Source organism: Medicago sativa, chromosome 7 (assembly GCF_051527215.1).
Source record: "Medicago sativa cultivar Bolivia chromosome 7, Bolivia_mono, whole genome shotgun sequence".
In the NCBI taxonomy this organism is placed as follows: Eukaryota; Viridiplantae; Streptophyta; class Magnoliopsida; order Fabales; family Fabaceae; genus Medicago; species Medicago sativa.
This window is the reverse complement of record NC_140755.1, coordinates 102,231,635-102,255,186: the sequence shown is the minus strand read 5'-3', so window position 1 is coordinate 102,255,186 and position 23,552 is coordinate 102,231,635. Positions and strand designations below refer to the sequence as shown.

The 23,552-nt window shown below is 35.1% G+C and overlaps 4 protein-coding genes and 1 pseudogene across 4 annotated transcripts; 3 read left to right on the top strand and 2 right to left on the bottom strand.

Moving 5' to 3' along the window:
* The first annotated feature begins 222 nt into the window (after positions 1-222).
* On the top strand, positions 223-3,411 carry LOC146911447 (phosphoglycerate mutase-like protein AT74H). Its single transcript, XM_085725290.1, has 2 exons — positions 223-826; positions 2,273-3,411. The coding sequence occupies exons 1-2, from the start codon at positions 289-291 to the stop codon at positions 2,704-2,706; spliced, it is 972 nt and encodes a 323-aa protein (XP_085581416.1). The 5' UTR covers positions 223-288; the 3' UTR covers positions 2,707-3,411.
* Positions 3,412-6,941: 3,530 nt separating this feature from the next.
* Positions 6,942-12,537, top strand: LOC146911445 (putative polygalacturonase At1g80170). Its single transcript, XM_085724808.1, has 9 exons — positions 6,942-7,221; positions 10,202-10,333; positions 10,466-10,636; positions 10,734-10,754; positions 10,862-11,069; positions 11,248-11,329; positions 11,409-11,517; positions 11,604-11,720; positions 12,030-12,537. The coding sequence occupies exons 1-9, from the start codon at positions 7,000-7,002 to the stop codon at positions 12,321-12,323; spliced, it is 1,356 nt and encodes a 451-aa protein (XP_085580934.1). The 5' UTR covers positions 6,942-6,999; the 3' UTR covers positions 12,324-12,537.
* LOC146911446 (uncharacterized) lies at positions 7,952-10,006 on the bottom strand (annotated as a pseudogene).
* Positions 12,538-14,668: 2,131 nt separating the features above from the next.
* LOC146911444 (uncharacterized) lies at positions 14,669-16,391 on the top strand. Its single transcript, XM_085724809.1, has 2 exons — positions 14,669-15,263; positions 15,929-16,391. Exons 1-2 carry the CDS (start codon positions 15,062-15,064, stop codon positions 16,231-16,233), a joined length of 507 nt encoding a protein of 168 aa, XP_085580935.1. The 5' UTR covers positions 14,669-15,061; the 3' UTR covers positions 16,234-16,391.
* A 167-nt stretch (positions 16,392-16,558) lies between these two features.
* LOC146911443 (glutathione synthetase, chloroplastic-like) lies at positions 16,559-21,881 on the bottom strand. Its single transcript, XM_085724807.1, has 12 exons — positions 21,524-21,881; positions 21,022-21,191; positions 20,770-20,845; positions 20,476-20,606; positions 20,151-20,273; positions 19,981-20,061; positions 19,727-19,807; positions 19,559-19,628; positions 18,824-18,945; positions 17,701-17,840; positions 17,420-17,612; positions 16,559-17,317 (listed from the first exon to the last, which is right to left on the bottom strand). The coding sequence occupies exons 1-12, from the start codon at positions 21,863-21,865 to the stop codon at positions 17,194-17,196; spliced, it is 1,653 nt and encodes a 550-aa protein (XP_085580933.1). The 5' UTR covers positions 21,866-21,881; the 3' UTR covers positions 16,559-17,193.
* Between the last annotated feature and the right edge of the window lie 1,671 nt (positions 21,882-23,552).

Genomic DNA, 23,552 nt, shown 5'->3' with positions numbered 1-23,552 from the left:
TTAAGTTATTTATAAAGATAAAAAAAAAAAAAAAACTCATTTAACCTTAGATTAAATTAGTTTTTTTTTCCCTCTCTCTTTAGTTTGTGGGTCAAATATAAGACAAATTTAGAAAAATGGATTGTAACTTATAAAGTGAAAAATAATATTTATTATGACTCATAAAGACAAAAAAAAAAAAAGAAGATATTTTAAAATGCAGATGGCAGTCGTCCGTTGCACATGCAGCATGATGAAAAGAAATGAATAAAATAATAATATCGGTGGGGAGAAGAAGAGTGGGAAAGCATGAACCCCAGTTGCAGCAATGCCAATAATAATGAATGTAAGAATCGACATAAGCAGCAGCATCATTTCCAAATAGCAATGCACAGAGAAGAAAAATCCTCCTCCGGAGTACTTCCAAAGAGAATCATAGTCGTTCGTCACGGTGAATCACAAGGAAACTTAGATCCAGGTGCATACACAATCACACCAGATCACAAGATTCCATTAACACCTCAAGGCATTTCACAAGCACTTTCTACCGGTTCTCGTATTCGCCACGTCATCGCTTCTTCTTCTTCTTCCCCTGATTGGCGTGTTTACTTTTACGTTTCACCTTATACTCGCACCAGATCCACTCTTCGTGAACTCGCCAAATCTTTCTCCAAGAAACGTGTTATTGGTGTTAGAGAAGAGTGTCGCATTCGTGAACAGGATTTTGGTAATTTTCAGGTTCAGGAACGTATGGATGCTATTAAAGAAACTCGTCAGCGTTTTGGTAGATTCTTCTATCGTTTTCCTGAGGGAGAATCTGCTGCCGATGTTTTCGATCGTGTTTCCAGTATGTAAATTCCTCACTTTTTCATGTAATTTCAATTCAGTTATTCACCTAATCAATTTTCTTAGTTGCATTAATCAATCAATCAATCAATCCATAATGCCATTATTATTTAGAGATTGATTTGATAATCTATTATATGAAAAAGGAAAGACATATATGTATGATGCTTAGGAAACAAGTTAATTCAACACATAAGAAAAACCTGAAAATTAAACACACAAGTGCTTATCGTGTAAAATTAGTTTATAGTTATAAAATTGAAGAGAAAATGTAGTGTTACGGGAGCTTAAGAGAATTAACTGAAAAAAAAAAAAAAAAAACTACCTTATAGATATATAAGAATAAACCGTCAATTTGATTCTTAAACCATCGCTGTCTCACCTATTTGATCATTAAGTTAGTCGCTCAATTCCTTTAAAAATAGGCAAGAGTCAAGACAATGATAGCTCAGGAACTATCTTGATAGATTAGAAATAGTTTAGGGACTACTTATTCTATTTCTATAGTTCATGGATCAAATTGGATGAAGAGTTATATAGTTTAGATATCAAATTAATGGTTTATCCAATAGATCAAACTATTTTTGTAAATCCTTCCATACAAGACAAATGGCTCATGATAATTGTACATCGAGCAATAACAGTGAGCACCATGAGCCTTCAGTTATCACCATGCAATGCATGGTGGCTAAGCTAGTAAAGGCATAAGATCAATCTGTCATGGGTAGTAGAAAGCTGCAACACGAAATGAAGTACAGTCATTGTTCTTATATGCGTGTGCGTATTGTCTGTTGAAATTAAATGAATGAAAACCCTTTCTTTATTTTTCCAGTATCTTTATATACATTTGCCAGAGACCTCATCATCTGAGCGTACACAATACGGGAAAAATAATTTAGTCTTTTCTCAACCATTCAATGAACTTATGCAGTTCACGTTATTTACTGTCTAAGTAGCCCATGAATAAGAGAATAGAGTAAATAGTATATCTGTAAAAAACAGAGGTTTACAATGCATTCCTGAAACATACATTTATTGCATACATGTAAAAATATTAAAACATGTATAAGTCCTAGGGACCTATGCTTAGTAAGTAGCATTTTCCAAAACTAATACCGTCAATTTTTATCTTTTATGGACAAAATTATGAAGTTACTGAACAAAAAAGGATTATGGTGTAGATTAATTGTAGGTCATGTTTAAACTGGAAAACACTAAACAAACAGAACTTTTTAGCTAAACTTGTTACGCGAATGATTTGGTGCTGTTATTGACTCTGGGCTAGATAATAGCTTTCGCCTTATCCAACAACCATTATCAAATTTTGTTAAATTTTGACTGGATTCTTTTACAGTTTGATTTGTCGTGTAGTTATTACTCTTACGTCTTAAACTAATGTAATGCAGAGGGATTAGCTGGTATTAATTTGGAGATGACTTGTTTGCAGGTTTTCTTGAATCTATGTGGAGGGACATTGACATGAACAGGCTCAATCATAACCCTTCAAACGATTTGAATCTGATAATTGTGTCACATGGGTTGGCATCTCGAGTTTTCCTAATGAGGTGGTTTAGATGGACAGTTGAACAATTTGAACTTCTCAACAATTTTGGAAACTGTGAGTTCCGTGTGATGCAGTTGGGGAGTGGTGGAGAGTACAGCTTGGCAGTTCATCATACAGATGAAGAACTGCTTGAGTGGGGGCTCTCTCCTGATATGGTAGCCGATCAGAAATGGCGTGCCCATGGCAGCAAGGCTCCCTTGAATGATCAAAGTCCCCGCTGCCTTGAAGCATTTTTTGATCTCATTACCGATTCTGACGACGAGAGTGTGGACACAGAAGACGAAACAGATTCTTTGAGTGAGTGTAGTAGACAATAGGCTGTTCTTTCTTTCTTTGGTTGTTTCTTTCTTTGACTGGATAAAAGTAAATTAGTTTCTAAAAAGAGGATAGCAAATATAATTTGATAATAGGTTGTTCCTTGCTAGTTAGCACTTTTAATCGGTTCATTCATCATCAAAATCATCATAAAATTTACAATCAATTGGAGGTTTCAACAAATGCTTCTAATGAATTGTTAATATTTAATTGTTGTGGGTAGATTCAAAACAATTTCATACATTTGGTAGGAAGTAGGGATGGCTTGCTTTAATCATTCTGCATGTTCGTTATATAGAGTATATGCATGTAAGTATGTTGTCAAAGATTGTACTTGGTTTGTGATCCTCAATGTTTACGAGTATTGGTCTATTGGATACATTCATTCTTCTCGAGTACTAAATTTTTTTTGTTGTGTATACATAAGAAACTTTCTAGAGCATGTAAGTAATGGTGAGTCAAGTATTAAGGTCATGGTATTCAGCTGTGTAAAGTTCATGTCTACATCATTCCCACACTCTTGTGAACAAAAATACCGAACTCCCCGTGTTGTTTGAATTGACATGGAAATGGATGTAATGGAGTTGAAAGGAATGAAATGACACTGCCTTGAGAAATTATCTTTTTGTTAGACATGATTATATTGTTTGAATTGTTAGACATATTCAAACAATATAATTATAATTTTACATTGTTAAATTCTACTATATTTTGTTTTGACTTATTTTATTTTACATCTGTCGTTAAATATTTGATTATAGTTTTATGCATTTTTATTTTTATTTTTAGTAAGAAATTCAAGCTCCGTCTTTGTTTTATTTGGAAAATTTATTAAAGACACGTGCTACTCACCGCATGATATTACAGCTATGGTTTCAATATTTCCCCTTGACGACTCATTTTCTTTGCTATCCTTAGTCCTTACAACTGCGTATTAATATGCAAGAAGTGTGGTCGATGAGGCGGTGTTCCGCCATTGCTTTTCTTAAGGCGGGTTAATTTTGTTTCCTTTAAACAGAACATTATTATATTCAAGGTTGTGGAATTACTTAATTGATCAAGAACAAGTAGCAGAGAACCTAATGTAAACAATTTAATAATCGAGATCTAATTATTATATGAAATTAGTGTAAACAATTTAATAAACGAGATCGAATTACTATATGGTTTACATGTGGTATCAGAGCCTAATATTATATATGAAAGAGGAATGATATGTGAACAACTAAATTGTACAACCAACAACTTATTTGCTATTAATATTTTGTCTGATTTCGATTTATGTGCTCCTCACAAAATTAAAGGTTGTTGCATTGGTTGTCCAATTTTAGATGTACAAATAACATAGCTCTATATGAAATTAGAACACACTTACTTACTTGTTATGTGATTCGCCAAGATTTGAAACAAAGTCTTCCTTTGTCATTCACATACTCCAAACTTTCCTTTGCTTTTCACATGCTCCAAACTTAGGATTTTCGATGGAGCAAACCGCTAATGAGCAGAATTGTCAGAGTGATGGCAAAGGGAACCTAGCATTTTTATTTTTTTTGGTCGAAAGGGACATAGCCTCTCTATTTATAACCATGCAACCCTAGGTACCACCCATCATGGACCCTAGTGTTTGGGCCTACACTATGTTTCTACACAAATCAGATTATGTGCCCAGAAAGCCCATTATCTATTGATCACTTTTATTAGGGCATAAACATCATCAAATGGATCACAACATCAGTCCGTTTTTATTAAAAGCAAAACCAACAATTAATTGCAGCCCACAAAATATTAGAAGAAATTCTAACACCTAACTCCAATTTTACACTACTTTTCCAAATAAATTTACCATTTACCTAAGTCAAATAATATAACTCATGAAAGCCCTCTAAAAATGTGTGTATTGTATTTACCTTGATTCACATTTAGAATACTTTCAAGTTGTATCGTCAAGTGGCATGTGCATGTCGATTGGTGAGAATATCATTATTCAATGTTAAGAAAGTAGCTTTAGGTAGAAAAAGACTATGCTATGATTTTCATCAATGTGATGCTTCATGTGGACCGATTGACTTAAAGTATGGAGAACCATACTATTATGAACAAAAAATGCAAAAGACGACGATAACTACATCGTCGGAGGGGTAGAATTCCATTTTGGTATTTTTTGTCAGTAAGTACGGGGTGTTATTTTGTCAGGAATTTTAGTTTACAAGTAAGTTTGCTCGAGGATAAGTAAGAATTCAAGTGTGAGGTTTTGATGACAAGAAATTATATAGGGTTTTTGACAAGAAATGACTTTTTATACGCAAAAAACATAAAATTTCATATTTTGTTAAAAAATTATAAATTTTTTGCGAGAAATTTTTATAATTATCTAAACATAACTTTGAAAAAAAATTAAATGATACACACGGGTCGACTTAAAAGAGACTAAAAGTGGTGATTAAATTTTTTTAAAAGACTAAAAAATTGAAGAAATTTTTTAGGAGAATTAAAACAAAATTAAAATATTTATAGAAAACAAAAACATATTTTTCCATAGAAAAATTAAACAACCCTTTATTTTAATTACTAATTCATCATCGTAATAATAACTCCCATCTATTCATATATTTATACGGAAAACATATTAAATGAAAATACAAGTCCTAATACAAAATGGGTCCCTCTTTTACCATTTTTTTTGGCTTTTGCACGGGTCTCCGACCTAAAGGTGGACGATTAATCCGGCTCGTGCGTAGAGGCATGTGCACTGACTAAGAGTTGTTCCCCTTGGGAATCGAACCCGGTATTCCCCGGATACGTTCTTGGAACGAGCTCCTTGCCACTGGAACCCAAGCAACTAGGTTTCTCTTTTATCATTTTACAACATCATCGAGCCATCTACATACCAGGATTAGTAACTTTTTTTTTTTGACGTTAAAGACAATTTAATTAACGAAAGTCTGGCAATAAATCAAATGCCAAGACTGCAGAAATACAAGGCGGAATTTCTTCGACCCATATGCAATCTAAATTCTTAAGAGCATATTTAGCTAAATAATGAGCAGTTTGGTTGGCTTCACGCCTAATATGCAAAAAATTTAAACTACGAAAACTACCCTTAAAACTAATATTATCTCGAATAATAGAGCCAGCATAGTTGGAAGATTGTTGGTGAGCATTCAACGCTGAAACCACATTTAAAGCATCTGATTCTGCTATAAGATTCAGAAAAGACACGTCTTTTGCAAATTCAAAACCTTTCTGCATAGCTAAGGCTTCTGCAACCTCTGAATCTGGTAATGAAACTACTTGCCAAGAACTAGCACCAACAACAACACCTTCATAATCTCTCACAACAACACCAGTACCCCACTTATCACCCTCTATCGGACCCGCTGCGTCAACATTAAGCTTATAGAAACCACTAAAAGGAGGTGTTCAATGAAAATTAGATATTGGCAAAATTGGACCTCCACTTAGTGTCTCCACCAACACCGTACTAACACTCTTAAAATTCACAATAGATCTTTGTGCCTTTTGATTAGTGGCAGCCACATCAACATCAGTCCCCTCAAAACATTTATTATTTCTAGCACACCATATCTCATAACACAAGGCCAGAACATGGACTATAATATCCTCATCGACATCAATAATATTTTCCTCTAACCACTTGTGAAAAGGAACATACCTGGAATCATGTGAATTAACTACACTACTAACTAGAACGGTGAGAGATTTATGATATTTAGATGTATAAAATAAAAAGGCTTAATAGCACTTTTGGCCCCCTATGTTTGAAAAAGTTGCGATTTTGGCCCCCTATGTTTAAAAACTACAAAACCGCCCCTTATGTTTCGGTTTCGTTGCACTTTTGGCCCCCAGTGTCAATTTTGACTCGGTCTACGCTGACGTGGCACCCTAAGTGAGGTGCCACGTGTCATTTTTTTTATTTTTTTTGCCTTGGGGGGCCAAAAGTGCAATGAAACCGAAACATAAAGGGCGGTTTTGTAGTTTTTAAACATAGGGGGCCAAAATCGCAACTTTTTCAAACATAGGAGGCCAAAAGTGCTATTAAGCCAAATAAAAATTAACTTATAAATTTATAATTCATTGATTTGCTAGTTGTCATTTTTTAATTAACATTTATTATAATTGATTCTATCATTAATCATAATTGATTAAGTATAATATTTCTATTATAAATACAAATAAGGCGGCACACTATGTTTAGACACACAAGGATTCACACAAATATACTGTCTTTAGGTTAACGAACTGAACTATTTCCTAGTAAACAGAATCCGGTAGGAATGAGTTCTTCTATATATGTCTTTGTTATTTTCTTCATTCATATAACTATACTCGTTACTCCTTTTCTCACCTACCATCCACAAACGCAACTACAAAAGCTCGACTCTCTCATCAGACTCACACGTTCCGGGTCGATGATCAAAACCAGAACCAAATTCAGGCGGGTTCTTTCCATCACTGACTTTGGTGCCATAGGTGATGGTTTTCAAGATGACACACAGGTTCTTTTCTGTCCTTTATTTTATTTTATTTGAATCCTGAGTTATGAGTTTGTTTAATGTTGTTGGTTCAGTTTGTTCAAAAAAAAAAAGTTGTTGGTTCAGTTGTTCAAATGATTTTTAAGATCTACAAAATGTTACTGTTTCATTGATCAATGAATTATAGTGCTCTTTGATGTAAAGAAGCAAGTATTTCTAGAGATTTTACTCCAAATGTAAAATCAGAAGATAGTGCAATGTAGTATTGAGATTCATAGCAAACAAAATGTTTAGGACATTTAAGGATAGCCAATGAATGTTTGATAATATGTTATTATATGTCTTTATCTACAACTATAAACACAGTACTTTGTTAGTTATTACCATGATATAAAAAATGAGACGTGATCAACAAGCAAGCATGCTTCTATTTTAAGAACAAAATGGCAATGTACACTGATAAAGTACTATAAAACAACAGTCTCCTATTATATCCAAAAGATCCTAGAAATATTCAAACCTAACCTTAGAACATAAACTTAGTTAAAGAAGAATCATGGATAAGTTCATTGCACATTTCGGTTATAACTTGTGTCAGAGACCCTTAACTGTGAAACAAATGCAATTTTTCAGCATTTAAAACTAAGACCCTGATACTGGATTTTGGGTCCCAACATTCGATTTTGGATGTATTTGTTGGAACTTGTGTTGGGGGTCTGCTGCAATAACTTGACCAAGAAGATGATGAAGATGACTATGATGAAGTGTGCACATAAATTCCAAAGATTGTTGTGTCAGAGACCCTTAACTGTGAAACAAGTGCAATTTTTCAGCATTTAAAACTAAGACCCTGATACTGGATTTTGGGTCCCAACATTCGATTTTGGATGTATTTGTTGGAACTTGTGTTGGGGGTCTGCTGCAATAACTTGACCAAGAAGATGATGAAGATGACTATGATGAAGTGTGCACATAAATTCCAAAGATTGTTGTATATCTTGATTGTTGGGAAGATGCTGCTGCACTTGAAACCTGAAAAGTTTAATAGTTATGCATGTAAACTCAAAGCGTATGGGGTTGCCATACTAACCTTTAGGTTCGATTCGCCCCCACCAATAACTGTATATTGGATGCAATAAGGAATGATCGGCGAATCCCCTTCAGGATACCATGAGTTCCTTGACGTGTATTGCACAACCACACCAAGTGTATCTCCTAACAGTATTTTACAGATTTATGGTTCCAGCAATTCACTCATGCATTAGAGAATTGATAGATGATTTAGAGTAAGAGAATGATGGAGAATTATTTTGTTAATGCAACAAAATTCTGGTTTCTGTTTTCTGTCCAAAATTGTGTGTTTTTGTTCTTGTTGTGTGTCCAACTAACGCCCAAATGCCAAACATTTATAGTGCATTATATGACTCTTCACATGAGAGAAAACATCCCTTTGACTTGAATCAATGTTATGGTCCATTAAGCACCTCTTTGCCAAAGATTATGATCATATACACTTGAATCAATGTTATGGTTCATTAAGCACCCTTTGCCAAAGGTTATAACCATATACACTTGAATCAATGTCATGGTTCATTATCTATAATAAATAATAATGTTCCAATGTATATGAATGGTTTCCATGAAGAGTTACAACTTTTGGTTCTAAAGTGATTCCATTATTTTGGAAATCACCAACAATATTTCCACGTCTAATGTAGCAGTGATTCCTCCATGGTATATGATGCATCCTTTTCACACATTTTAAAAATCCAATCATACGGTTTATCCATGTGAATGTAATTGTGTAATGCACAAACTGGCACCATTAACTTTACATCATCAATATAAGAAATTGCGCCCTTAAAGCCCCAAAGGTTCGACCAATGTTGATTAAATAGTTCAAATGCATCCTGTGGGTGGTAACCATTGGGAAAATCCTTGGAGTGATAAGGAGTACGAGGATATGGACCAGTGAAACCTGGCACATTCGGATGCTTGTCTTCTACCCGGTAGTATTTACCTTCAGGGACCTGCAGCCTATACCTCCTAGTGATTGCTGAATTTTAAAACTGATAAGTCTGTAGAAGATCCTTCCTTGCCAGCTAAACTATAACAAAAAAACTCAAGGTCAAATGAGCATGCTGCCAAAACATTTTGTGAAAGTAGCCCGTCCTGATTGTACGAGAAAAAGTACATATATACCATCAATTGCTCCTACACACAATCCTTAAAATAGGAATAGAATCTAGGATCTTCAGAGATTGCTGAAGGAACGTCAGAGCTAGGAGGCTGAAAATAATCCTTGGAAATGAACATTATTGCATTCAAAACATTGTTCGGATGACGACTAATAGTTTCACCAGACTGATGAAATAGTTCTTGAACAGTCCTTATCCTTAGATTATGTCCAATACTGAACGTAAACATTGCTAATTGCTTCTAAATTTTGATTCGATTTTTGCCACGTAATAAACCTTGGTGGTTTCTAAAATATCACATAACTTGTATCATACATGTTTATCCATTCGGAAATCATCTAAACAATGTTTATTTGGACCATTAAACACTTAATCAACAAATTTTGCACCTTTAGATGATAACAAAGTTAGTTCTTTAGCTGTATCATTACCAAAGACTCCGTCATTGTCTTCATCAGAACTCTTCATTAAGGAACTGTGACTAGACGGACTTTCTCAATTCTCACCATTTATGGCAGACAATGATTAACTTCAGCTGCATTTTCGGCGAGCTTTTGGTTTTTTCCGGAAGTGAAGTTTAGTGAAACTCCAACTTGTTTTTCTGATACAAGCCCCAAACAAGAAAGGTTTTAGGTTTAGCATGGGATTTGAACCCACACCTTTTCAGACGAGAACCTTAATCTGGCGCGCCTTAGACCATAAATTTGGACCATTCTCGATCTGTGTGTCATCCTTGCACATGGACAACCATGATGAATTGATAAACAATGTATTAACTTTTTCTTTTTTTTTAAAAAATCTTGCAGGCCTTCCTAGAGGTTTGGAAAATTGCTTGTTCTCTATCTGGATTTATAGTTGTTGTTTTTCCATATGGGATAACTTTTCTTGTCCATCCAATTGACATCGGTGGACCATGTCGATCAAAGATCACTTTGAGGGTAAGCACCAAGAGCGTGTAAAATCTCTGTGATTCTAATCAAGTTTCTGTCGTATGCATCTTTCAATTCCTGAATGAAGTGTATCTTTTGGAAAATATTTATTTACTTCTGACCATTTATAATTTATTATAGATCTCAGGAACAATAGTTGCACCGCAAGATCCTGAGGTGTGGAATGGCTTAAATAAGCGCAAGTGGATTTACATCCACCGGGTGAATCACCTTTCTGTAGGTGGTGGAGGGAGAGTAGATGGAATGGGACAAGAATGGTGGTCCAGATCTTGCAAGATTAACGCTACAAATGTATTGCTATCTCACAAACTTAATTTCATATTAGTTCAACTTTATTCATCAGTTAAACTAAGTGATCATATAATGACTTCAAAATTTCCTTTTGCAGCCATGTCATCCTGCTCCAACGGTTAGTGGCGCTTCAAAATATGGAGCTAAACAGTTCATTTCTCTGATCTGATGATACACTAGGTATGAATCTATTAGATGAAATAATGAACTACGTTTGCATTGCAGGCCCTGACTTTTCATAGATGCAAGAGTCTCAAAGTCAGAAACCTTACGGTGGTAAATAGCCAAAAAATGCACATCGCATTCACTAGCTGTATGTGGGTTGTTGTATCCCGTCTCAACGTATCAGCGCCTTCCTCCAGTCCTAATACTGATGGAATCCACATTAGTGCAACAAAGGGTGTTGAGATTAATCATAGTGACATAAAAACAGGTGAGTTAACTTCAACCTAATGCAACGTTAACTTTACCGAACTTCAAAGATATAATGGTCTAAGTGGCAATTTAACATCTTATTTACTTTCATTACTGTCTTGTAGAATTCCAGAATAAACTTTATGTCAAGTAATGTGTCGGTAGAAAAACATTTCACTGCTTATGTCCCATTTCAGGTGATGACTGCATCTCCATAGTAAGAAATTCTTCACTGATCTGGATCAGAAATTTTTCCTGTGGTCCAGGCCATGGCATAAGGTGAAACTAATACTTACTTTTAGTTCATTAGTACACTAAGTAGTATAATTCTTAGCAGATACTCGAACCTATTTTTCAGCATTGGTAGCTTGGGAAAATCAAAGGCATGGGAGAGGATTGAAAATGTAAATGTTTATGGAGCTTATCTTAAGAACACGAAGAATGGGCTGAGAATCAAAACATGGCAGGTAAGCTGGTAACCTTACATTTTCGCTCTCATTAAATTTCACCCAGTGATGTACAATTTGATTGAGTCATGTCAAATTTTCTTTAGGGTGGGTATGGTCTTGCCTCCAATATCACATTTCAGGATATCTTGATGGAAAATGTGTCCAATCCAATAATAATTGATCAATACTACTGTGATTCCCGACTTCCATGCAAGAATCAGGTATTGAATCTAAGATACTTTTGCAGGGTCGTTTTGTAAGTTTACATGTACATGCAGCGACACATTATTAATAGTTGTATAATTTTATTTATTTATCTGAGGAGATAGCCAATATAGTTTTGAATGTCTTTATGATTTGGTAGAATATAATAGCTGATTTCATAATTTTCATTGATTATAATCATGTCAGTGACATACATTCTTGTCAATCTCCTACTAGGATTCAAATTAATGAACTTTCATAATAATTTTAATTCAACTGAAGAATTTTTTTCTGCAATAATGTAATGGTCCTGCATTGTGATGCAGACTTCAGCTGTTCAAGTGGCGAACATATCCTTCATCAATATTATAGGAACTTCGGCCAGCGAAGAAACCATTAAATTTGCCTGCAGTGATACATATCCATGCGAAGGACTATATCTCGAAAATATTTATCTTCCATCATACTTTGGAGAAAATAGATCTTACTGTTGGCAAGCTCATGGTTCTACTTCTGCTCAAGGCTGTGTGAATCCTCCCGCTTGTTTTTCAACAAGTAATGATTTCATTAGACAGAATGTCTTATTAGAGCCAAATCCTGATATTAATTATGATTTGTAGTGATAATGGGGTATTCTGTACATAATGGAAAGAGTTGATGAACCCTTCATGTTAGATATGTTGGTTTAAGGCAGTTAGAAGTTAGTTATGATTAGGTGGAAGTTTGTTAGGTTAGTTACCTTGGATCACTCACTAACCACTATACAAAGGTGTATTCTACCCTAATTTTTATCACATTCTTCATTTTATTAATTCGAAATATTCATCTTTCTCTCATTTTATTTTCTTGGTTTAGCTCAACCATGGTTCTCATTTCTCAACATGGTATCAGAACAGTAACATCCAACCTAGAAGAAGAATGATCCTAATTCAATTACTTTCTTTTCCCTATCTTTTTTCTTTGTTTCTTAATTTTCAATTTTTGTTTAAAGCTTATAAAAATATTTCAATTTTACTTTTTTTTTTTTTGTTTTTAAAACTAAACTAGTACATCCAAATTGACACTGCCAAATCTAAGACTTTGAGGAGCTCATTCAAAAGTTACAAGTGAACGTCACCAAACCAACTCAATGGGTTATTTCAATTTTTGTTTTAAAAAATAATCCCTTTTTTTAGGAACAAAAAAGAAAAACTTGAGTACTCACTGAATAAAATATTTGATTTCTCTTTGTTTTTTTTTTTTTAATTTCATTTCATATATCACTCCACGTCACAACACAGTGAAACCTTAAAAAAACTGATCAGCAACTAACCACACTGAAGGTGAGAAAAACACAAGAAGGGGGGGTTGAATTGTGTTTTGAAAAATTCTTCGTTTCTCCTAAACAACTGAATACACTGATCAGAAGCTAAGTGAGACAGCTTCTGAAGTGATGATCAGAATCTAAATGCAGCGGATAAAACAGAGAGAGAGAAGAAGAACGACACAAAGCAATTATACTGGTTCCTTCCACAATCCGGAAGTAGTCCAGTCCCCCTTGCACTTCCAAGGAGATTTCACTATGAGTAATATCTGATTACAAATGCTCAAGCACACAAGCAAGAGACTTCCAATGCTCAAGCACACAAGCAAGAGACTTCCTTTGCTCAAGAACACAATCAAGAGACTTCCTGCTCAAGCACAATTGCAAGAGACTTCCTAACTAAACAAAATTACACAGAAAATTGTTTAAGTTTGAACACTTGATATACAATCAGAGGTGCTCACAATACAAATCAGATACAGACTCAATGGACTTAAGAATTTCTAAGATATGACTTTGAGACACAGAAATTCTAAGTGAATGCAGAACAATTTCAGCAGAGGTTTGGTACTTGTAAAAATCTTGTGAGACTTTCGTTCAGCGTTCTAGCATTACCAAAACTCTAAGTCTTCACTCCTTTATATAGTGGTGTGAAAGAGACGTTGTGAAATTGCCAGCACACCAAAGAGTCGTTGTTGAAGCTTGATCTTTCACCAATGATACATTGCCTGATTTGGTTGTTGTCCTATGAAGAACAAATTTGAATTCCATTCCTTATCCAAAGGAACATCTATGCAGGCAAAACCGTATTCTGGAGCTGTTTTCTTGTCCTGTAGCGTGGACACAAAACAGAGTAGTGGAGAACGTGGTTGTACAATTCGTACAGAGTACAATGTCAACGCTTTCGTCCAAATTGCAAGCACAAGCCTTCAAACACCTTTGAAATGACCGTTGCAAAATCCACTAATCCTTTGTTTGTGTTTTCGAATCCAATAGACAGCTTTTGCATTGATAATTCTTCAATTCTTGATTCTTTGCAAATCCAGTTGATATTCAGCTTCTGGTGAAATGACTTCTGATGAGGCAGCTTCTGATGATGCAGCTTCTGATGATATGACTTCTGCAGCTTCTGATGATGCAGCTTCTGATGATATGACTTCTGGACTTCTTGTCTTCAGGAGCACTATTTTTCAGGAGCACTAATCTTTCTTTCAGAAGCGGCTTAACTTCAGGAGCGCTTTTTCTCTTCAGTAACAAGTTGCCTTCAGGAGCGTCCAAGCTTCAAATTTTTGTTGTTTCCTTTGCTCTTTATTTGCTCATTCAGAACCAATGATGATGTAACTTTATAATTATGGTCATGTACACTTGAACAAATATTAGCTAGTCCAATTTACAATTTTTAATACCTTGTTATCATCAAAACTCTTTAAGGTTCATTGTTAAACACATTTTGTTCCAACACACACGTGCGCAATTGACATGTGGAAGTATCTTGGGCCTCAAGAGCAGAAAACGGCAACATCTAAGACCACGCAATTTAACAAAAAATTCGATGTAAATGAAAACCACCTATGATCAAGTTAGTAAGTACCATCTTATTGGTAAACCATTATATCAAAATATTTAAAGATTTACCATTCTTAACTAAATTCTCAATAAATCAACCTTCTTGAATTAGAACTAAAAAATGCACTTTATTTCTTCCCCATACCATACCATACCGATACCCCACTTTAATGCACTCTTCTGCAACAAATTCCCATTCCCAAATCCCATAAAAACATCATCTTTATACTTTACCGGGATCTGGGTCTCTCTCTCTTTCATTTTTTCTTGAAAGACAAAGTAGAATTTGTCTTCCACTCGCATTAAAAAAAACAGAGTCAAAAGAGCCTTTTTTTGTTATGTGAAGTCCAAATCTGTTTCTAATTCACTGTGTTGTACTGTCGAACTTTTAAGGTCAGTCCTATATTTGAGAGCATCCAACGAGACCCAAATCCTCAAACAAAACAAAACAAAACAGAGTTCAATTGGTTTGGTTTGGTTTGGTTTGCAATGAGGGTTCATCATCAAAATGAGCAAAGACAATGTTCTTATGGTGTTTTGAAGTGGGTTTTGGTTTGGATGAGTGTGTGTTACCTTGTGTTCACAATTGGACCACCATCTCGCTGGCGTTTGAAGAAATCTCCTTGTCCTCAATGTCATGATTGTTACTGTTCCTCACTTGCCTCACTGGAATATCCCCTTGCTTCTTTGGGTAAGTTTCCCTTTTTCACTTACTCTACAAATTAACAGACTTGGTTTTGATAAAGAATGATTAGATGTACAGGTAAAAAAGTTACCCTTTGTGTTTGAAAAATGATGCAATAGTAATTAGAAAAATTCACTGGTAGCCTTTTTGAGAATCAGAACAAAGAATTCTTTAGTCTATCTAGCCAGAATGTTTTGGTTATTCAATTCATATGTATTAGGTTTATATATTAATTCGTGGTCTTGATATCTTGCAAGTTGCGATGTATGATAACTGAGTTCATAGTTTGCGAGAATCGCATTAAGCCACTGTGATACAAAACATACATCGAAGGCTTTGCCTTGTAAGTTGTTTAGCTCAACACGGTACGGGGATTGGTTTCTTATTTTAGTTAGCTTCTACTCTACGTAAGAGTTTCGAAATGTTACCATTTAAATGTTTTGCATTTCTGTCAACATAGCTTTGTTTATGTGGCTAGTAAATCTTACTAATCGTACATGTATGAGTAATATCCACTTTAAGTAAAATTTATAATAAACTTGAATACTTTTACTGAGATTGAACTCTTATTTCCTCATTCTGTTCTCATTTTTAGTGCATTGTTTATTTCACCACCATGTTGTCTTTTGGACATTATAACAGAAAAGATCATTCTTTTACTATATGTACAGATTGTGGGAGACATGATCCAACAATGAAGGAGGAAATGAACAAGGATCCACTGACAATGCTATCAGAGGAGTTAAAGTTGCAGAAAATTGTAGCCAATGAGACTTTGGAACAGACCAAAAGATTAGTAATAAATGCAAGGAATACTTTCTCTCATTATAAAAAAGAAGTAGAAAAGTGCAGCATAGGGATGGAAACTTGTGAAGAAGCAAGGGAGAGAGCAGAGGCAGAGCTTGTTGAAGAGCGCAGGTTGACGGCATTATGGGAAGAACGAGCTCGTGATTATGGGTGGAAGGACAGGAGATGAGAACATGCTTAAGAAGATAGCTACCAACTAATAAACTATCACTACTTTATGCTAACACTTCATTGTAATTTGTAGCATAGCTTTTTATTAATTGTGATTATTTAACCATGGAGGCTATGCCTTAAAACTAAATTAGTATTTTGGTGAATTCCACTTAACGGCAGGGTCTTAAACTAAAGGGCTTTACCTCTTTTATTTACAATAAACTGATCATTGAAAACGCAGGCACGGATAAATCAACATTGCCATTTGCCAATATTCCTTGTATGCAAAACTCTCGCCTGTATGTTTACGGATTACCAGTATAGCAAATGTAAGTCTTGGATTATGAAAATCATAACATTAATTTCAATTATGATGGTGGATGCTTATACTGGCACCTTATAAGTCACGGTGGATTATAAAAATCGATATAATCCTCTACATTATTTTTACAATGTCTGTTTTATTGTGTGATGAAATTCTATGCCAGCCTCACTAATAGAGTGGTCGACTCAAGGTTATCGAGTAAGGTCAGAAGATTTCATGTTCCTTGGAGTCGCTTGTATGAAATGCTCTTTGTTCAAGGAGGGGATTGTCCACCATACAGAAATCCCTACGCAAACCATTTCCTCTTCTTCTAAAAATTGCCAACTCAAATCATGCTATAAAGCAGGTTAGAAACTGCACTTCAATAAGAACAACAGGTTTGCTCAGATCATCGATCTTTATGGGATTCTTTAGTACTGTTCCGGAAGCATTTAACAAGTTTTTTTGAGCAAAAAGCATTAACAGGTTATTTTTGTGTAACTATACAAAAAGCATTAAAAGGTTCTTTATGGGATAACGTAAAATAAACAATGTGGCCTCCCTTCTTTCAATTTTTTGCAGAGGCAGACAAATATAAACAGGAGGCTCAAATGGTAATGGGTAAACACAATGTTTTGATAATATACCCAGATAAGTTAGGGGTGCTCTACATCAAGTGAGGTATACACTATCTATTACTGCAAAACCAGCTGCAACCCCACCTTCATCAGATGATGATATTTTTGTACGCATCAAATAGCCACTTTGATTATTCACGACAACCCTATCCTTATTCCTGCAAATTCAAGTCCCAGCGGATGTTAAGCATTATGCAAATTAAAAAGCATTATGAAAATTTATGCACCGAGCTATAGAGATATATAGTTAAGTAATGTACCTTAAATAAGTACCAAATATCCCAAGTTCTGAGACGGCGTGGTCCTTGTGCCAACAACCATTACGCATCAAAACTGCAGCAGAAGTATTTGGAAATATCCTCTGCATAAGTATGTAAGCTGCGTCTTCTTGAGAACCCGTTTTCTGCAATTTTATGAGGGTGTCCCGCACTGCTTCACCATAAATATTGTTTCCTGAAAAATAATTACAGCTCATTTAATATAATTTTCAACAAAGTTGGAGAGAGCAGAAAGTTAGATCACGTTTTAGGGGTTGTAGTACCTCCTCCTTCTCTCTGGGGCTTCATTACAAATAATTCCGGTCGTTCAATTGCTTTTCTAACAATATCCGAGTCATCCAAACTCCACAGTCCTGCAAAGCATTCACGCATTTTTGCGATATCGTCTTTGTTTTCAAGGAACCTGCTTACAGTTTTGATTCAAGGATTTAGGAAAAGATATTGACCAGAAAAGCAAACTATGGTCAACTAAAAATACAAATCAATATATTTTGGTTTTCTTAGATGAAAGTGCGAGGGAAATGTCTACTTTTGCTTCAGATCATGTTCAGTACACTACATTTGATAAATTGTAATTCCTATAACCATAATAGGAAGTATGAGTGTAGTTCCAAGGGAACATATTCATTTACACCGATCATCCAAAATGATTTTTTATTTTTTCTTCTTATTTTGCTTTTTTTTTCAAGACAGAACGAGTAATTTTGGAAGAAAAATTGAAGGTACAAGAAAAGGGGATAACCGGATAAGATAAATATTTAAACACTCGAACACACGTAAGACAAAAGAGAAACAGACAAAACAATTCAACTCAATCCTCTCTAGGAAGAGTTTTGAATTTACAAATCTAATATCTATCATCAGCCCGTTAAATCATGATTAGTTGCGGCCAGTTTTCTCTAACATCAAAACCTCGTTGAATTCATTCTTATGATTGTTCTAAAGACAACGTCAACTGTCTACTTTCAATCCACCTACGTTTTTATCAAAGCCCTCACTATTCCAAACCTTCCGTTTCAGGTATTAACGATGCATTCTTGCCACTACTGGCCAAGCAGAAAAGCATAGGGTCGGACTGAACTAAATTAGCTTCTAACAAGATATGAAAAAGATATGGAACACGAAGCAAAAAAATTTTTTTAAGAAAATCACCAACCAATCAAATCATAAATGGCTGGCACAACCATATCCATGATTAATCAAATAAGTAAGGCATGGATTGGAGAACAGAAGATCCAGAAGAAGGCGATCTCACTTCACATATCATTCACTCACATTTATACAATTTTCTTTTAATCGTAGTATCTTTGAATTGATCAAAACTACTTTCAAAACAATAACTGAAAAAAAGCAAGGAAGAGATGAATAAAACTAATTAGAAGATACCTCTCAAGAACACCTGGCTTTGCAAGTTCCTGTTGAATCTTCTTGGTGCCAACCAAATGATACGATATTGAAGGGCATTTGACAGCAGAAGATTGTTCCATCAGTAGCCTAGCTCTCCATTCCTGCATATTGAGTAAGTTTTGCCCAAAGCATGAGCAATGAGAACTCATTGTCAGGATAAAAGGCTCACTAACATTTCAAGATAAGACAACTATATCAAGAAACAAAGTTATGTCAGAGAAGATAATCCATAGAATAGAAAGATTGAGGTAAGAGTTAATCAGTTCATGTTAGTTTGAAAAAAGTAATCTAACGGTAAAAAAAAAGGTGTAATGCAAAAATTTTAACATAGTAATTAAAATCACGCAAAATCCAAGCTGTACCGACCAATCAACAAATAATATAACTTACGGAACTCAACTATTTTGAGGTCCAAACTGGAAGTTATTTATCTTCAAAAGGTGTTCAATACTTGTAGGACACAAAAAGACAACTAACTACAAAGCTTTCACGCAAACCAACAGAACAAAAATAAGGTGGCTCACATTCAATCAAATATTAATAGACAGCAGTCAGTTCTTCTTTTGGTCACAAAGATCATACCAGGTAATTCAGTGGGTTAACCTTTCCTAATCTTTCAGATAATGAGTTTAACTGTTTAAGTAACAAAATGCCTCTACGATGTAAAAGCGCAATTCTTATGAACAAGCAAGAAAAAATAAACTGGCCACTTACTGATTCTGAAGGATAATCAACTGGTGTATAGCCAGCCCTGAAGTAAATGACTGCAACTGCTTGTCCATTACTACAGTAAAAAAATTGAATTTCTCTACAGTCAGAAAACAAGTTGAGTAGACCACAAACTTAAAGAAAGTCAGTTTCTGATGGCTAAAGCCTACATACACAGAAAGTGTTCCATCTTGTAGAATTTCTCCTTCTTGGTCAACTTCTGCCATCGTTTTGCGAACAATTGTAATACCATGCGTGTTCAAAGCTAAGGACAACAGCTCTATAACCAGAATATGTTTAAAATATAAAACTAGTCATTTCCTTATATGATAAACTACACTTTATACCCTCTGATATCACATTTGGTAGCACAAATCAGATGCAATAAAATTACTATTGTAAGTTTATAACTACGGTGATAAGGATATTTGTCTCTTAGAACAGCAGAAAGAAAATGCTGGTCATACATGTTTCGCTCTTCAGCCTGAACCACAATCATAATGATAGCCCTGTATGGAATCATTCAGAAATATAAGGAACCAAAATAAGCAGTAGAATAAAGTGAACTGAAAAAGGATATTTGTTTCTCGGATCTAACCTGGGGTTATTATACTCACTCCAAGCTTTAGCCAAGGCCTCGGCATTCTGGCTGACAGCATTATTGGCAGGAACCTTTTCTGAATCCAGACCAAGCAATTTTCCATGGCAAGAAAGTATGTACCTGAAAAATCACAAACCGAAACAATTGGGTCAGAAAAAATTCTGAGGTGAAACATAGGGATGCAAAAGAGATGAAAAACAGAGGAAGTGTGAGAAAATCAGAGAATTTAAATGTACAGCTGAAGTGAAACAAATATCTAAAGGCTAAATCACAGTATGAAGAACAAAAGAGATTGTAAATTAGAGTTACATCAAAAGTTTACCTATGAAGTTGAGTGACAAGAGTACTAAAACCAGCAAATGAAGATGAAATAGTGTTGAGCTCTATTTGCAAAAGGGATTTGGTTTGTTCATCAAGCATATAATCTGAACGATGTAATCCCAATCTTATTTCCTATTAAGTTAAATTGATGCCAACAGTAAAAGTAATATATCAGTAAATTCCTTTGATCCACTTTATAAAAAAAAACATAAAGATAATATGTAGCGTTATTGTGAAAAGGAGAATATGTTACTAAAAAAATGATAATTCCACTTTAACCAATATAGCTACCGACCTCTTTTTTGTTGAGCTGTAGCATCTTGGAATGAATATCTAAAAGTCTAGAGGTAAATTCGTCCACTTGCTTAGTTCTGGATTGAGATAAGAAAGAGACAAAAAAATCATGACAATTAAAAGCTGAAAATGGAAAAGACGTAGAAAAAAGGTAAATACTGTGTTGTACCAAACCAAACAAACGAAAAGGGTGACCCACTTGACAATGAATAAGAATAATAGAGCAACAGTGAAGTGAATTAGTAGAACGGACCTTGAGAGAGATTCTTGAAGAAATTCACCATCTAAACTAACACGGTCAACAAGTTCATTGAATATAGGTGCCAAATCACATGCTTGCTTCCATTTACTTTCTGGAAATGACGTTGGGAATAATGCAAACGGGGCATGCATCAATCCCACACCAGGAACCATTCCTGATTTCTGTAATTGAAAAGAAAGAAAAAAATTAAAAAATTCCTTGCTTGTTCATCTTTTTAAACCTAATTTATTTACAGCTCAAATAATTCCAAACATGCATGCTTAATTCCAAACTGTTGCAAAACTCACCACGGATAGAATAGAAACATGGACTAATAAGTGCAGCATATTTGATTCAACCGTGATTTTGTAAATTACTATGATTGTGACAAACTCATTGTAAAACCAAACGGTGATGGAGACATGGCTTAGTAAAAATGAGTTTATGGTGTGAAATGAATAATTAATTAATAATAATAATGAAATGAAAATAAGAAGAAGAAGGAGAAGAAGACCTGGTAAGATTTATCTCCCATGAGGAGACCGTGAAGAGAGGCCCAAACAAGAGCATCATAAGCTATGTTACCGAGAAGTTGTTGATCAATACTGTGATAATCATCAGCGAATAGAGGAGGAGAAGGTTTAATGATGTTTTGTTCATCGCCATTAATGGTGATGGCAGGTGTCATAGTGAGATGCTGATGATGATGAGACATTAGAGGTTTCGTCGAGAAATTTATACAAGGTAAAGAGAGAAGAAGGTTGTTGTTTTTGTGAGGAGGAGAAGGAGGAATGTATTTGGACAAAGGTATTATTGTCTGGTAGAATCTAATACCAAAAGCAGAAGCAGCAGACATGCCTGCCTAGTGCTTCAACATCGTATCTAATTTGAGTTTCTTTTCAATTTGTCAGACTTTAGATCGATCACAGTATCACACCAAAACTCTTTTTTTAACACTAACTAACAAAGCCCACGTTGGACGACTCTCACACGTCACTCCACGAAACCCGTGTTGCAAAAAACCGGAGACAAACCGGGAAAACGGTCAAAACCGGTTTAACGGACCGGACCGCGATTTATTTTTCAAAACTGAGAAAGAAGAATATTCATTATATAAAAAAAACTGATTGTTTGGATAAATCAAGAACAAGGAGAGACGTGAAAACCAGAGACGGCGGCGGCTGCACACTGCATTAGCTAGCTGCTTCAAACTTTCTATTTGATTGAAATTAGGTTGCCTGTTTGGATTTATAATTGAGCCTCAATTCTTTTGTTACAATATTGGTCCTCAATTACTTTTTGGTGTATATTTTACTACAATATATAATAATTTTAAACTTATATTTAATTATTACTGCTCCAGTTGAACCTTTAAACTTTGGAGAACCGGTGAGGTTTAACCTGGGAAAGGAAGGTTATTTCCCACCATGGGAAAGTTTGTTTGGATCATGGATTATGTAAGGAACATAATATTATCATGACAGTACCAAATCTAACCACTCATCATCTATTGTCATCTTCCTCCTGGCACCCACCCACGGCCCACCACCTCATCGGACCTTCCACGGTGACCTTCCGCCGTCCTTCTCTTCATCATATATTTTCACTTAAACCTCACTCACTCAGCCACCCTTCTCTCTCCTCCATGTCCATGCCCCCCCTCCACCACCACCACCAACAACATCACCCACAACCACTTTCACCACTTGTAACTTCCATTCTCATCCAAACCAAGCTTCAGATCCGAAACACTCAGCTGAGCTCAATCTCTCTTTTCCTCTTTCTCTCTTCATCATTCAACTTCACTTTCCTAATGGGTCACTGGAAAATCTATTTTTTTTTTCTCTTTCTATTCTTAGGGGGATGTATTGGATTAGGATTCTAAGGGATTTTAAAAGACTTTTTAATTATGAAAAAGTCTTGTGGTATTCAATCAAGACTCTATGCAATTTAAAAAAAGTCTTGTGGTATTCAATCAAGATTCTTTGTCATTTTAAAAAAGTCTTGAGGTATTCAATCAAGACTTTTCATCACTTAAAAAAAGTCTCATGGTATTCAAAATCATTCAAATTTCAAAGGATTGTTTAATAAATTAGATTTTGAAGGATTTTGTGAGATTGTCTAGTGAAATTTTAACAAAAAAAAGTCTTTCATGAAGACATAAGATTTCTTGGGATTGTTTTTCTTTAAAAGTTTTTACATCTCTTTCTTATCCCTTCTTCCTTCTCTCTTCTCCCTTCCCTCTCTTCTCTCTTTTCTCCCTCCTCTCTCTCTCTCTCTCTCTCTCCCTTCTCTCTTCGTCTCTCTCTTCTCCCTTCTCTCTCTCTCTCCTCTCTTTTCTCCCTGCTCTCTCTCCCTTCTCTCTCTCTCTCTCTCCTCCCTCCCTCCCTCCCTCCTCCCTCCCTCCCTCCCTCTCTCTCTCTCTCTCTCTCTCTCTCTATATATATATATATATATATATATATATCTCTTCTCCCTCTATCTCCTCTCTTCTCTCCCTCCTCTCTTCCCCCTCTCTCTATCTCATAAAAATAAAATAAAAA

Excerpts from the sequence above, each read along its gene's own strand:
- LOC146911447 (XM_085725290.1), top strand. The coding sequence starts at position 289 with ATGAACCCCAGTTGCAGCAATGCCAATAATAATGAATGTAAGAATCGA. Across the intron at positions 827-2,272 it reads TGTTTTCGATCGTGTTTCCA|GTTTTCTTGAATCTATGTGG; the intron begins GTATGTAAATTC and ends ACTTGTTTGCAG.
- LOC146911445 (XM_085724808.1), top strand. The coding sequence starts at position 7,000 with ATGAGTTCTTCTATATATGTCTTTGTTATTTTCTTCATTCATATAACT. Across the intron at positions 10,637-10,733 it reads GCAAGATTAACGCTACAAAT|CCATGTCATCCTGCTCCAAC; the intron begins GTATTGCTATCT and ends TTCCTTTTGCAG. Across the intron at positions 11,070-11,247 it reads TCATAGTGACATAAAAACAG|GTGATGACTGCATCTCCATA; the intron begins GTGAGTTAACTT and ends GTCCCATTTCAG.
- LOC146911444 (XM_085724809.1), top strand. The coding sequence starts at position 15,062 with ATGAGGGTTCATCATCAAAATGAGCAAAGACAATGTTCTTATGGTGTT. Across the intron at positions 15,264-15,928 it reads ATATCCCCTTGCTTCTTTGG|ATTGTGGGAGACATGATCCA; the intron begins GTAAGTTTCCCT and ends CTATATGTACAG.
- LOC146911443 (XM_085724807.1), bottom strand. The coding sequence starts at position 21,865 with ATGTCTGCTGCTTCTGCTTTTGGTATTAGATTCTACCAGACAATAATA. Across the intron at positions 20,274-20,475 it reads CTTGTCACTCAACTTCATAG|GTACATACTTTCTTGCCATG; the intron begins GTAAACTTTTGA and ends GTGATTTTTCAG. Across the intron at positions 17,318-17,419 it reads ATATTTGGTACTTATTTAAG|GAATAAGGATAGGGTTGTCG; the intron begins GTACATTACTTA and ends TTGAATTTGCAG.